The 13,978-nt window shown below is 43.5% G+C and overlaps 1 protein-coding gene across 3 annotated transcripts in view; it reads right to left on the minus strand.

Moving 5' to 3' along the window:
* Positions 1–13,978, minus strand: part of FAM193A (family with sequence similarity 193 member A) — a 127,561-nt gene that overhangs the window by 37,740 nt on the left and 75,843 nt on the right. For 2 of the 3 annotated variants that reach the window (XM_068275897.1, XM_068275879.1), the window contains 6 exons: positions 13,650–13,817; positions 7,908–8,136; positions 7,668–7,792; positions 4,366–4,513; positions 4,157–4,234; positions 889–1,001 (listed from right to left, as the gene is read on the minus strand). In XM_068275897.1, the coding sequence (XP_068131998.1) occupies positions 889–1,001; positions 4,157–4,234; positions 4,366–4,513; positions 7,668–7,792; positions 7,908–8,136; positions 13,650–13,817 (861 nt within the window). The remainder of the gene's footprint in view (positions 1–888; positions 1,002–4,156; positions 4,235–4,365; positions 4,514–7,667; positions 7,793–7,907; positions 8,137–13,649; positions 13,818–13,978) is intronic. The other variant, XM_068275887.1, reaches the window with a different exon arrangement.

Consider the following 13,978-nt stretch of genomic DNA (forward strand, 5'->3'; position numbering starts at 1 on the left):
GGAGAGAGGAGTGGTCGTATAGGTGGGCGTTCGCAAGTCAGGGACTCCCTGTATTTGGAATACAAAACGCAGCGACTCTTATTTTATTTTCCTTTTGGGGGGGGGGCTCTCATATGCCAAGAAACTGTGGGTTTTTGTGTGTGTATTTTATTATTTTTTATTTACAGGGACACTCCTTGACAGAAAACCTATGACTTTAAAGGACACCCAGGGTGAAAAGAAACTCATGAAATAAACAATTGTGTCTATCCTCCCTTCTCCTAAAAATGACTTAAGATATTCCAGTTTTATTTTATAATTAAATCTTTTTACGTTTTTGCTGTTTTTGCTCTATGACATTTAATGAAGTATGCCAGAGCTAAAATCTATGAACTATTAACCTTTTTATCTCTTTCCTGCGCTCAGAAGCCATTTTTGCTAGGAAAGGCTTTTATAGATGGAATTTCTTATCAGTGAGGGTCACACACTGTAGTCTGACCCATTCCTGACCCAGACAGGAACGAACTGCCGCTTACATACCTGATATGTCACCTTGAGTATCCTTTAAACCAACTGCTGGATCCCTTTTCTTCTTCGTGGCCACACTTTCGTCCATGAACGAGTATAGCTGCACAAACGCTGACTACCTGCACCTATGCAATAGCACAGAGCCGCTTGTGCATGGAAGGAAAATCCATGGCTCCATTAACCCATTCAACAAGCCCTTGTCAAATAGATTCAGAAAGTCTCAGTGCCAGGACTGTGAGGTAGAGGGGGCGAGGGAAGCCTCTGTATGATCTACAGGCTTTCCTCTACTGAGGTAAGTAACTTTTCCCCCATATTTTCCTTCAGGTACACTAACCTGAGCAGCATCCAGTCAGGACAGGCCATCCCTCAGCACACACTCACCTTCTCCTGTAATTACAGTTAGGACAGTCTGACATGCACATCCGAGTTGATAACATGTGCCGCATTTTATCTGCAAAATTGTTCTCTCCAGTTAACGCTTTTTTGTTGTTCAACTACAGAAGAGAAAAGAAAATAGTAGCTAGTAAGACATGCATTGTTCACTAAAATATCCAGTAACACCATGTCATACATTTCATGTTCAACAACATACAAGTGTAAAAATGTTATCTTCATCCTATCGAAGCGACTCAAGTTCAGAACAGATAAATTTGCTAAATAAAGCTGAATGAACAATGCTGCTGAGGCTCAAGAGTGAGAAACTCAAATGTGCCAGGGTAAGCTCACTTGTGTCCAGGTTATGCCCAGAAAAACCCTGATTAACTGTCTACCAAAATACTAATCGGGTTCAAGCACAGTGGCTGCTGATCACATCACAATTTACAGAGATTAATAAAACAATAAAAAAAAAAAAAGGTTAACGTGACACTGAAGCGAAAAAATTTTTTATGATATAATAAATTGGTTGTGTAGTACAGATAATTGATAGAACATTAGCAGCAAAGAAATTAGTCTCTTATTTTCTGTTACATAGCTTTTTTTTATAACATTGCATCATTCTCTAATATTTACAGTTTATACATTACACTCAGCATTCTAAATTATTTCACAGAGCAGGCTGATGAACTTTTGAACTCTTCTCTGCAGAAAAAAACAAAACAAAATACAGACAGACAGTTGAGATAAGCTTCAGAAGACAGAGCTCTCTGCTGACTTTGAAAGTTGCAGAGCTCAATGAAGCTCTTTTGCATAGATAACTGGAGTTTCTCAACTCTTCCTGTACTGTAAATAATTTTAGACTCAAATTAGACTCAAATCTCTGCTGCTAATGTTTTATTTTTTCAGCTGTACTACACATACAAATCATATCATAAGTTTATTTTCACACTGTAGATTCCCTTTAAAACCCCAATCTGTACATTCTGATAGCACAGCAGGATTAAGGGGAAGGAGGCGGAGCTGTACAATATACTCGGAATGGTGCAGTGGGAGAGCAAGGATTTGAACACGCCCACAGATACAATTAATAAAAGAGAAAGGTCAGAGATGCTGCACCCCATTCAATGCCCAATAAGCAAAGTAAAGCAAACAAGTTGATCATCAAAAGAAAAAATATGATTTGGAAACATTGTAGCTTGTGAAAGGGTCAGCTCACCCTACACTGGCATTTCAGATGTAGTCAGACTGGCAGGATCAATTATTATACCAATTTCTGATATCCACATGGCAGCATTTCTTCACCAGGCTCCCACCTGGTACCTAATAGCCAGTTAAAGAGACACTGAAGTCTTGTTTTACCTTAAATTTCTTATCCAGTCAGCATCAGCATTAAATCCTAAGCAGATTCGCCACATCCCCTGGCGAAACAAGTGATTTATGGCTTAGACACAGCCCTGCAAAGTTCCATGGCTTTGCAGGTCGCAGATTGTGCTGCCCTGGGGAGGCAGAGCTTTGTGTTGTATCTCTGCCTCCTATGCAGTCAATCTATGTGGATCTCCACCTCTCCCCACGCCTCTCAGTGAAAAGGTTGAGAGGGGCGAGGAGAAGAGGAGATCGGCAGAGATTGACTCCAGTAGAGGCAGAGCTACTGCACACAGCTCTGCCTCTTAGAGGAAGGAGAATGATGCAAGCCCTGGAACTTTGCATGGCTATATCTAAGCCATAAATCACTTGTTTTGCCACGGGGATGCAGCGAATCTGCTTAGGATTTAATGCTGACTGGATGATAATAAAAAAAAAAAAAAAAAGAGACTTCAGTGTCTTTAAGCAAGCGTGCAGCATTTCTAAATGTGACAGAGAGTGAAGACACCTTGTAGTACCGGCATGAACCTGCTATAATCTTCTCTCGATCTAGAGAGCCTCTGAAGTGTATTAACCAAGTAATACATTTTGGAAAATAAGCTAGGCTCCAAAGCCAGCCTGCACGAAGCAAAATCACCAATCCCTTAAGAGGGTACCTCAGGTCAATCGAACATCTCTCTAAACACTGCAAGGGAGGGTGATCAACACCCTAAAAAAAAACAACGCATAGAGACAACAGGAACCCAAGTGGTGCACTACATCACAAACAGGGAGAAGGTAGGAAATCAGAGAAAACTGGTGCTCAAAGGCCGGCTGCATGAGGGGCAATCAACCACTGGATGTAGGTGGAGATACACAAACGTGACTAATTAGGGGCCCGGAGGTCCTGGATGAGGTTGCCCCCTTTAAACAGCCACAAGGTCTTCAAAAGTGGCTTCAGCCACGTAGTGACCAAATACACCCCTCACAAGGAGGGTAAAAAATACAAAGGTGTAAGAGGCACCCAAGGGTACACAAAACCAATATAATAACTATTAAAAGTAGTAAGTAGGTGGCTTACCTCAATGATGACAAATTCATAAATTCATTTTGCATATTGAATTCATTGAGGTAAGCCTCCTAGTTTATCTCTTTTTAGTTGTTTTTATCTCTCTAATAGTAATAATCTAATCATGTTCCCGCTTATAAGGAATTTCATTGGTCCCGCAAATTCTATGAGATAGCATCACCTATGCGGGAGAGCCCTTAATCTGTGGTTGGTGGTCAGATTGCAGACAAGGAACCCTCCAGTCCGCTGGTCTCTCTCAGGGGGCCGAGACAGGAGGAGGTGCCACCACTCTACCCGCATGGTCTAGACCAGTGTTCCCCAACCCTGTCCTCAAGGCCCACCAACAGTGCATGTTTTGTGGAAATCCACAGAGGTAGTTAATCAGCTCTGCTGCAACACTAATTACCTCACCTGTGCATGTTTGTGGTTTTCTGCAAAACAAGTACTGTTGGTGGGCCTTGATGACATGGTTGGGGAACACTGGTCTAGATCACAGGTGTCGAACTCCAGGCCAGGAGGGACATATCCATGCCAGTGTTTAGGATAGACTGAAAAAGAGATGAATGTGTTCTACCTGATGAACCACACCTTTCCCGATTCAGACCCATCAATTAATTTGAGCTGTGTCAAAAATGTGCGAGGACCTCAGCCCTCGGAGGACCGGTTTGACATCCCTGGTCTAGACGCACCTTTCAGACTCAGGCCCATTTTGAAACTCTCTGATAGAAAAGGGGTAATGCAGCCAAACAATGTCCAACTGTAAGTGAAATATCAGCTTGGGGGTGGGCTGACACTTTCATGGATTTTACTCCATGGAACTCAGATCTGAAGCACAGCTGAAGTAGAGGTTTGCGTCCTTACTTGTTCTTCAATAAATATCCTTTGTTTAAAGAAATCCCAATCTTCGTTAACAATTCTGTGTTTGGTTTTCAAAGCCATCTAAAACAAATTTTAAACCAAAATAAACATTCCTTATTCCGTTTAGAGGTGGACATCTGCTAAGAGAATGGTGTTGAAGGGCAAACTGCTGTACTACTGTACTGGAGACACTGGAACCTATCAGGGCTTACCTGTTCATCCACATAGTTATCGATTCTCTTCTGACACTCCAGCCACTCTTCTGCTATTTGAACCATTTCTTGCTCCAGCTGAATGTACCTTTGTAGTAAGGTACTATACATGTCCTCACTGTACGAGTCATGTGACGCCGTGCCGAGCCTGAGGTCAAACACAAAAGAGTAAGCTTCCTGCAGGAAGTTGGGTAAAAATTACTGTCCGATCACATGACAGCTGTTGTCAAGCAAGAATGCCAGAAAAAAAAGTACAGAATATAAAACTTTGCAAGACATTTCTGCTACCTTTCCTATGGATGGATGGAACAGGTCTACACTGCATAACTTTTAAAGGAAACCCGAGGTGGCATGTGACATGAGATAGACGTGTATGCATAGTATCTAGCACACAAAACTGCTGTGTTCCTTTTTTTCTTTCACTGCCTGAAAGAGTTAAACATCAGCTATGTAAGTGGCAGTTCCTGTCAGGTCTGGGTCAGACTACTGACCCTGATAAGAAATTACAACTATAAAACACTAGCAGAAAAGGGCTTCTGAGAGCAGGAAAGAGATAAAAAGGTCAATTGTTCTTAGATTTTAGCTCTGGCATACTTAAAAATAAATTTACATATAAAATAACTGTGGATTATCTTAAAAAGTAAATTTTAGGAGAAGGATAGATACAATTGTTTATTTCATTCGTTTATTTTCACCTCGGGTGTCCTTTAAGGCATGGCACAAGTACAATTTCCCTAATGAGAGTCAAAGGAATGACGTTTTGAATTAGGATACCATTTATTGGCTTACTTTAAAATATTCAAGTCTTTTTACCTAACATATAGGTCCTCATCAAATAGTCACACTGTATATCAGCAGACTGAACTTGAAAAAGTTTTATAAATTGGGTCGAACGCTTTCTTTTTGCATCTTACAAAGTTAGCCAGTACATGGTATCATCCTGATTCAAAACCTGCCTTAAGATGGCCACTAACACTACAATTACTTACATTTATTTTCAATTCAAGAATTACAATCAATTTGTCTGTTTGTAACATTTAAAAAATCTGACCAATATTCCACAGATGTGTTCAATTCTTCCTTAATTATGGGGGAAAAAAGTAAAACAAAAAATAGCTTGATTTCGTACATTAATAAATTGACAATCTACCCTACACCATTCAATTTACATAAAAATTGATCAGAAAACGTCACCACTACCGATCAACTTACGGTGTGGTGAAAAATTAAACGTGGGAAATCTGATTAGATTTCTCGCTGGAATGAAGGGGAAAAAAAAAAAAAAAAAAAAAAGCTGAAGATTTTTCAGTACCAATGATCATTTTTATCGAATTGCTGTAAAATCAGATCAGTTTATTGCATCATGTGTGGCCACCTTTGCATGATGGCTTACAGTACAATTCTCTGCTGCTATTCCCAATGAGTCAAAATCTGCGTTTAGCTTCACTTTAAAGGACAACTGTAGCAAGAGAGCTGTGGAAGCTGCCATATTTATTTCTTTATCAGTAATACCAGGTACCTGGCTTTCCTGCTGATGCTCTGCCTCTAATACTTTTAGCCACAGACCCTGAACAAGCATTTAACAGATCAGGTGCATGCTTGTTTAACCACTTAAAGAGACACTGAAGCGAAAAAAAAAATGATATTATGATTTGTATGTGTAGTACAGCTAAGAAATAAAACATTAATATCAGATACATCAGCCTAATTGTTTCCAGTACAGGAAGAGTTGAGAAACTCCAGTTGTTATCTCTATGCAAAAAAGCTATTAAGCTCTCCGACTAAGTTAGTCCTGGAGAGGGCTGTTATCTGACTTTTATTATCTCAACTGTAATTAAACTGTTTACTTTTCCTCTGCCAGAGGACTGCTCTGAAAGACTCATTTTGAATGCTGAGTGTTGTGTAATCTGCACATATTATAGAATGATGCAATGTTAGAAAAAACACTATATACCTGAAAATAAAAGTATGAGAATATTTTCTTTGCTGCTAATCTTCTAGTAATTATTTATAGTACACAACCAATTCATTATATCATATATTTTTTTCGCTTCAGTGTCTCTTTAACCTGCTGGGCGGTCTGGACGAGCTCAGCTCGTCCAGTACCGCCGGAGGCTGCCGCTCAGGCCCTGCTGGGCCGATTTGGCTGAAATAAAAAGCAGCACACGCAGCCGGCACTTTGCCAGCCGCGTGTGCTGCCTGATCGCCGCCGCTCTGCGGCGATTCGCCGCGAGCAGCGGCGAAAGAGGGCCCCCCTAGCCGCCTGAGCCCTGCGCAGCCGGAACAAAAAGTTCCGGCCAGCGCTAAGGGCTGGATCGGAGGCGGCTGACGTCACGACGTCGGCTGACGTCGATGACGTCACTCCGCTCGTCGCTATGGCGACGATATAAGCAAAACAAGGAAGGCCGCTCATTGCGGCCTTCCTTGTTTATTCTGGGCGCCGGAGGCGATCGGAAGATCGCCTCCGGAGCGCCCTCTAGTGGGCTTTCATGCAGCCAACTTTCAGTTGGCTGCATGAAATAGTTTTTTTTTTATTAAAAAAAAACCCTCCCGCAGCCTGCCTGGCGATCTTAATAGAACGCCAGGCAGGTTAAGGACCGGGGCCCACAGTGCAGATCAAGAATGAGGCAGGGCGATCAGACTCCCCCCCCCCCCTTTTTTCCCCCACTAGGGGGATGTCCTGCTGGGGGGGGGGGGGGAGCCCCCCTCCACAGCGATTTTCCTCCCTCCGTCACCCTCCCTACCTCTAGCTCTGGCTGTGGGTGGCACAGGACAGAGATCCGTCCTGTAACGCATCTAATAGGCTTTAGCCTATCAGACCTCAGCGATCCCCGGCCAATCAGAGGCCGGGGATCGCCGATCTCCTTTACGGCGCTGCTGCCATATACGGGGTGTAAACAGGGGATTTCTTCCCCGCGTGTTTACATTTAGCCTGCGAGCCGCGATCGGGGGCTCGCAGGCTGTTCACAGAGACACCCTCCGTGAACTGACATGGAACGGTTTCCATGGAAATCCCCAAGCTGCCTATCGGCGTTAGCTGGTCGTTATGTGGTTAAGGGTTATGATTCGGACTCTACTACAAGCAAATAGATCAGCATGGCTGCCAGGCAACTGGTATTGTAGAAAAGGAAATAAATATAGCAGCCTCCATATCCCTCTCCCTTCAGTTGTCCTTTACGAAAGGCTTTCAGAAATCATAATTAACGTAGCAGATGAAAGCTTCTGGGACCTGATCAAATGCCACAAGCAGCATAAGAACAATATCTTTTTATTCCTTGAAGGGGGTAGTAAAAGTGAATTACCTTAACTGTGAAACTAGTGTCGGTAAACTATTCTGGAGTAACGGTTCAGAAAATACTAAGTTTTCAAACAGATGCTTGTTGTGCAGCTCCCACGTCACCTGAAACTTCTTCAAATGTTCGTTTTCCTACAACACAAGAAAACACAGGAATGCTGCATATTAAACTCTCGAAAGGAATTGCCTGCCACCAATACCCCGCTAGTGTCAGTGAAAGCGATATGGAGACTCATTTTTCCCCTACCAAAGTGACGAGGAAGGTGCCGATTGTGCAGGCCGCCTGACAGAGGGCGCTGTATTCTTCTAGGAGGAGGGAGATGAACTGGTGGGCTTGGGGAGGCCCCTGTATGCTGGGCGTCATCTTAAAGCCCAGAGACAGATGCTTTAGGAGACGGACTTTCATTTCCAGCACATACTCGCGGGCTTGTTGCTCTAGACGTTGGTACAGCTGATACGGGTCTCTTTCACACAACCTGGAAGATAAATGGGACAGAAAGACATTCACAGTGAAAGGTAGCTCTCAGTTGTCCTTAAAGCAGGATTGTCAGCCAAAAAAAAATCAAATTCCATTTACCCACTGCTCTTTGTTTATTATGTAGTCTACAACCTGACCCTGCATTGCAAACATTCCAATATCACCATAAATGTTTCTACTCTAATAAATCTGATCTCAGTCAGCCTGGCTCTATTTGGTACATTGCCTACGAGAGGGAAGGTGGTCATCTCCCCTCCCACATTCCTGCTCCTCACTGATTGGCTGAGGGCAGTTCAGTGTGAAGCTGCTGAAATTGATCTATGCTGTGCTCACATTTACAAAGCAAGCTAAAAATGACAGTGATGTTTTGTAGGTGAAAAAAGAGGAAATGACAGCAGGATTGGCTTCAGTCAGAAGACGTAAAAATGGAAAATACCTGAAACAGTTCTCTTTATTTACTATAAAAAATACACTGAAATCAAAATGTGGACAGTACAATAAATATGTTATGCAGGTAGAACAAGTATTTAATTATGTGTTGTTTTTTTTCCTGGGCTGGTATGGCTGTCCCTGCTGCTTTAAAGCTTATGATGGATGGTAGAGAGAGCAGCATATGACAGAGTGCCATGCTGTGTACGCTGCTGCCAGGAACAGCACACCTCCCACTGCATTCATGTTATTAAAGCAAAGCATATTAAAGGGAGTCTGAACCGTTTCTTAAAATAAAAAACAGATACTCACCTAAGGAGAGGGAAGGCTCGGAGTCCTATAGAGCTTTCCAGTTCTCAGTCCCCGCTTTCCCCCACAGGCTCCCTCGTTTGCAATCCATGACGTGGACTGCTCTCTTCCTGGTTGGGGAAACTTTGGAGGACTTCAGAAACACTCAGACTTTCGGAGACGGACCACTCCATGCGCAGTACAGAGCAGACGGTCTTCGGAAACACTTCCGAAGATTGCCGAAGTCTCCCGTGGTGAGAGATTCAAACCGAGGAGCCTGCGAGGGAACGAGGACACCGGAAGGAGAATGGGAAGGCAATGTAGGCTGCTTTCCCTCTCCTTAGGAGAGTAACTGTTTTTTATTTTTAAAACGGTTTCAGACTCACTTTAAACAGCGTAACCCCTGACAATGATCCCAACAAGCCAGAGCAACTAGAAAGTGCAGATAAATTAGTCACCTGTAATGCGTAAAAGGGCCTGTGTTGGCCTGAAGCATGCCATTATCTAATAATTGGTTGCAACTACATTTTCTTTCTCTGCAATTTGCCAGTTCAGAGAATCTGGCCTTTTCTACTGCACATCAGTCTTACTCAATGGAATTAAATTAGTCATAGAGCTCCCTTAGCTTCCACCATTAATGATCAGGACAGTTCCACCTTCCATAATACCAACAAGTCTGGTGTGTACACTAGCATGCACACACACACACAACACTTGAGTCTCGGTCCCTCGGGTGACAGTTTGGTGCCAAGTTTTGTACCTATGGATGGGGAAGGACGATGACACAGCTGACAATAGAGCATCTCTCAGCAAGGACGGTGATCAATGGGATCGGCTGTCGCTGTCACCAAATATGCATCATGCCGGATCTTTATACGTCTTTAGGGGACACCTGTACGCATTAGACGCTCGATCAAGACATTCCTCGATGGATGCCTTGGTCAAACACATATACACCTTGCTTAAAGGGAAGGTCCAAGCAAAAAAAAAAAAATGAGTTTCACTTACCTGGGGCTTCTACCAGCCCCATGCAGCCATCCTGTGCCCTCGTAGTCACTCACTGCTGCTCCAGTCCCCCGCTGGCAGCTTTCTGACCTCGGAGGTCAGGGCCGAATTGCGTACATTTTTACACATTCCCGCTAGTGCAGGAACATTAACGCATACATTTTTACGCGTTAGTGGTGCAACGTGTAAATTTTTGTTCCTGCACTAGCTGGAATGCGTAAAAATGTATGCAATGTGGCCCTGACCTCCGAGGTCAGAAAGCTGCCAGCGGGGGACTGGAGCAGCAGTGAGTGACTACAAGGGCACAGGATGGCTACATGGGGCTGGTAGAAGCCCCAGGTAAGTTAAACTCATTTTTTTTTTTTTGCTTGGACCTTCCCTTTAAGTCTGTAGATATCCGTGCTTGGCTGAGACATTCCCACAGCTCATGTGTGAGATTAGCTGCCCAATATTCAAAGTCTGCTGGAGGGATCTAAGAGGTCATGGAAATACTGCTCTAGAAAAATGCTGCTACATGGTTTAAACCAGGGCTGTGGAGTGGGTACAAAGATCCTCAGACTTTATTCTCAGTTTAGGATTCCACCAACTCAGACTCCTCCCATTTTCATATACAGGTAGTCCCCCGGTTTACAGACGCCCGACTTACGAACGACCCACCAATACGAACGGCCCGATCCCGTAGCAATGATGTCATTTCCGTGGGGGAAGTGTAATCTTGTTTATTGAAAGTATGTAAAATAAGGCATTTCTCAACTGCCAAAGCTTATGAATGTAAAATATACTTTTGGGAACAAAAAGTTCCTGGTCAGGAAGCTGACACTACCGTCGGCCAACTCGGCCTGTCATTGCCAACATGAAGTCAGTATAATATTCACCGAAGCCCATTATCAGTCTGGTTCCAGCATGTAGCCCTGCCACCTTGCAGAAAAAGGCCTCTACCTTTTCTATATCTGATTTAAAAAAGGCCAGGGCCATTTTCCGCAAGGGGCAGCTCTATAAACCGGAATGCAGCTGATACAGGGTTCCAGTGAATCTTATTAATCAATGTGCTGGGAAACTAACTTTTAAAGAGGACGCGAGGTGGATTTTCAGGGGGCAGATGGGACACAGAGGCATGTTCTCTGTGTAATGACATGGCTCTGTGTCCTCTGACCGCCGCTCTCTGAAACTCCACCCGCCGACCCGAGTTTAGCGACAAGATTAACGACAAGGTAAACACAGGGGGGGGGGGGGGGGGGGAATTCCCTGTTCAAAACGCCCGCCAGGGTCGTTCCTGCAAGGCTTCCTGAGCTACCATTGGGCAACTCTCCCGGGCCGCACCTCCTGCCGCTCCCCCACCTCCCTGCACACCATGACACAGTCTCTCAGCACAGCGTCAAAAGTGAAAGTGGGCCATTGCAGCCCATGGTAGTGGCGGTGGCTTAGCCACGCGGTTCAGGTAGCCTATTTTTTTTTCATTTATTTTTTTTTATTTTTGAGCCCACCTCGGGCTCTCTTTAAGCATTAGCATACCTCTGTTTTATTGTTTTTATGAACACCAGAGATACGTTTTAACTAAACTTAGGATATAGTTGTATAGTAGCTGTTAAATAGAAATGAATGAAAACTAGTACATCATAAAAGTACTTGTAGAGCGTTCAGGAAAAGAGAACATCCATCAAGCCTTAGGCAATCTAATTGTGGGTACAGCTAAGAATGATGTGCAGGTACTCTGCAGAGAATAAGGGGATTCGTCCTCTATTACACAGTCTTCATGCGCAATCTGAACCAGGTTTAAGGGTGATAGACAACACCTCTGGGTTCAATTTGCACAACATTCTCAGTGGACTGTATAGTACTATGTATAAAGTGCATATGTAGAGTATAGTAGTCACCAACCCCAAATTTAATAACGTATCAAATTAATTGATCTCATGAGCAAATGCATACATTTGCATACAAAATTTGCATAAACCTGCATCAACGCAGAATTCTTTGCATCTAATTGACCATGTCTATTAGTGACACCACTACACATCAGGCTTTATTCTTCCAGCAGAGATGTTACTACAATGTTCTCCCCAGGCTCTTTTAGCTGGTTGCTCCATATAAAAGATTCCTGTGTACACAGATATCCAATCACAATCAGATATGTATATCTTACTTTGATAAAACTTCTTTATTGCAGCAGCAGCACAAATAACTTTTTTTTTATTGGTTTACTTAATTTTTGTGGTCTATGCACTGCTGTTATTGTATAAACACAAGTTATTTATGATGACTATTATCTGAGAAATGACATTTTATATTTTCTCTTAATTACAGTTATTAGGCGTCTGAGCATTTTTTTCCCTGACTGACTCCAGGTACCCAAAAATTGTTCCCGATTCCTCTACTCCACAGCCCTGGTTTAAACCACTTAAAAGCAAACCTATCCACAAGTCAAAAAGATAAACACTTGCCTGGGTAGAGGCTTCCAATGTCCTCTTCCTGACCAACAATAAAGCACTGGGACCCTCAAAAGTTTAAACCCGCATTGAGCAGGACCGCCTACCTGCACAGTAGCGAAAAGAGCAGAGCCCATTTGGCTCTGTCCTACTGGGCAGGTGCAAGCCATCTGCTTCTGTACAGTGCAACCGAGGTCGGTGGGGGTGGGGGGGTTGGGGTTAATGTGGATCGGGAGCTTAATGGAGAAGCAGCGACTGAGGAGCGAGTCAAGAAGCAGAATTCAGTATGGTTTGCCAGCATGCTGGCCTGTTAGTTGGCAAGCCGCAGAGGCGTGTTTCAAAAGTGAGGGCAGGATATGATTAGGGCATGCAACGTCCCACAAGAGAAAAGGTCACATGCAAGTTATCTTCAGTAGAGGATGCAGGAGGCTTAAATGTGTGTAAATATTTGAAATAAATGAGAGTATATTACCCCTAAGCAGCGTGCTTGAGAAGCTGAGGTGGTAGAGATATTGAAGTCTATTATTTCCAGCAGAGCAGTGTACAGAGACTGTAGGAAAAATAACCACTTCTGATTTACTCAGCAGCGAGTGGCAGTGAAAGGACATAATGCAGAAAAGGCATTCGGGGACTCATGATGGGACTATGAAAATAATCTGAACCTCCACTCAAACTGGTATTAAAGAAGATTGATAAGGGATCACTATTCCCCTCATTTATTAGCACTCTCTGCACTGAGGACCACGACTCTGCAATGTAGATTCCAACAGCTCAGCGCTGATAAAATATGTTCTTCCAAGGCTGCTGAGGAAGCACATTATCATATATGGACTGTCTATGCCAGGGCTGGGCAAACTACTGCCCCTGACGGCAGACATCACTATCACAACTTTATAATAGTTCCTTGAAGGATCGGCACCACACCAAAGATGTATTAGAAGCTCTTAAACTTTATGGTGTCATAAAATGAAAGGCAGCGACAGCCCGCTGTTTCGGCGTATGTGGCCTTTCTCAAGTTGCCAAAGTGTCAAATTGATGCATTTGACACTTTGGCAACTTGAGTAAGGCCACATAGGCAAAAACAGCTGGCTATCGCCGCCTGTCATTTTATGACACCATAAAGTTTAAGAGCTTATAGTACATCTTTGGTGTGGTGCCAATCCTTCAAGGAACTATTGCATGTGGACCCTTTGGTACAAGGGCGAGGATCTGGGCACACACTTTAAATGCTGAGTTGAATGTGGGTGCTCCTGGACACACATTTACACCATCATAACTTTATATGCAATGTTTAAACTGACTATCCTTATTAATGCATGATAGTTTTATTTGCCCATTATATAGCATCTCCTGTTAACATTACCTGTCCACCAAATCTTTCATTCCGTCTTTCTCTGGCACCAAGGACTGGTCCTGGTCATCTGCCAGAGGCGTCCCGGCCTGACGATATATGCAGCGGATCATGTACCGTACATCTGACCAATAGTTCTGGAGCTGCTGGGATTCCCGTTCAGACTCTGCTGAAATCTCCCTGCAAGAAACAATGAAATGGAGCAGGCTGAGAGATTGGTCACATGACATTCCCCAAGTGTGGTGAAAATCCAGAGGGTACACAGAAAGTAATAAACACCATCTCTTCTAGAGGTTTGAAACGCTTGGCAAGCACTCGGACAACAGCACTTTTCATCTATG

This window comes from Hyperolius riggenbachi, chromosome 1, assembly GCF_040937935.1.
Source record: "Hyperolius riggenbachi isolate aHypRig1 chromosome 1, aHypRig1.pri, whole genome shotgun sequence".
NCBI lineage: Eukaryota > Metazoa > Chordata > Amphibia > Anura > Hyperoliidae > Hyperolius > Hyperolius riggenbachi.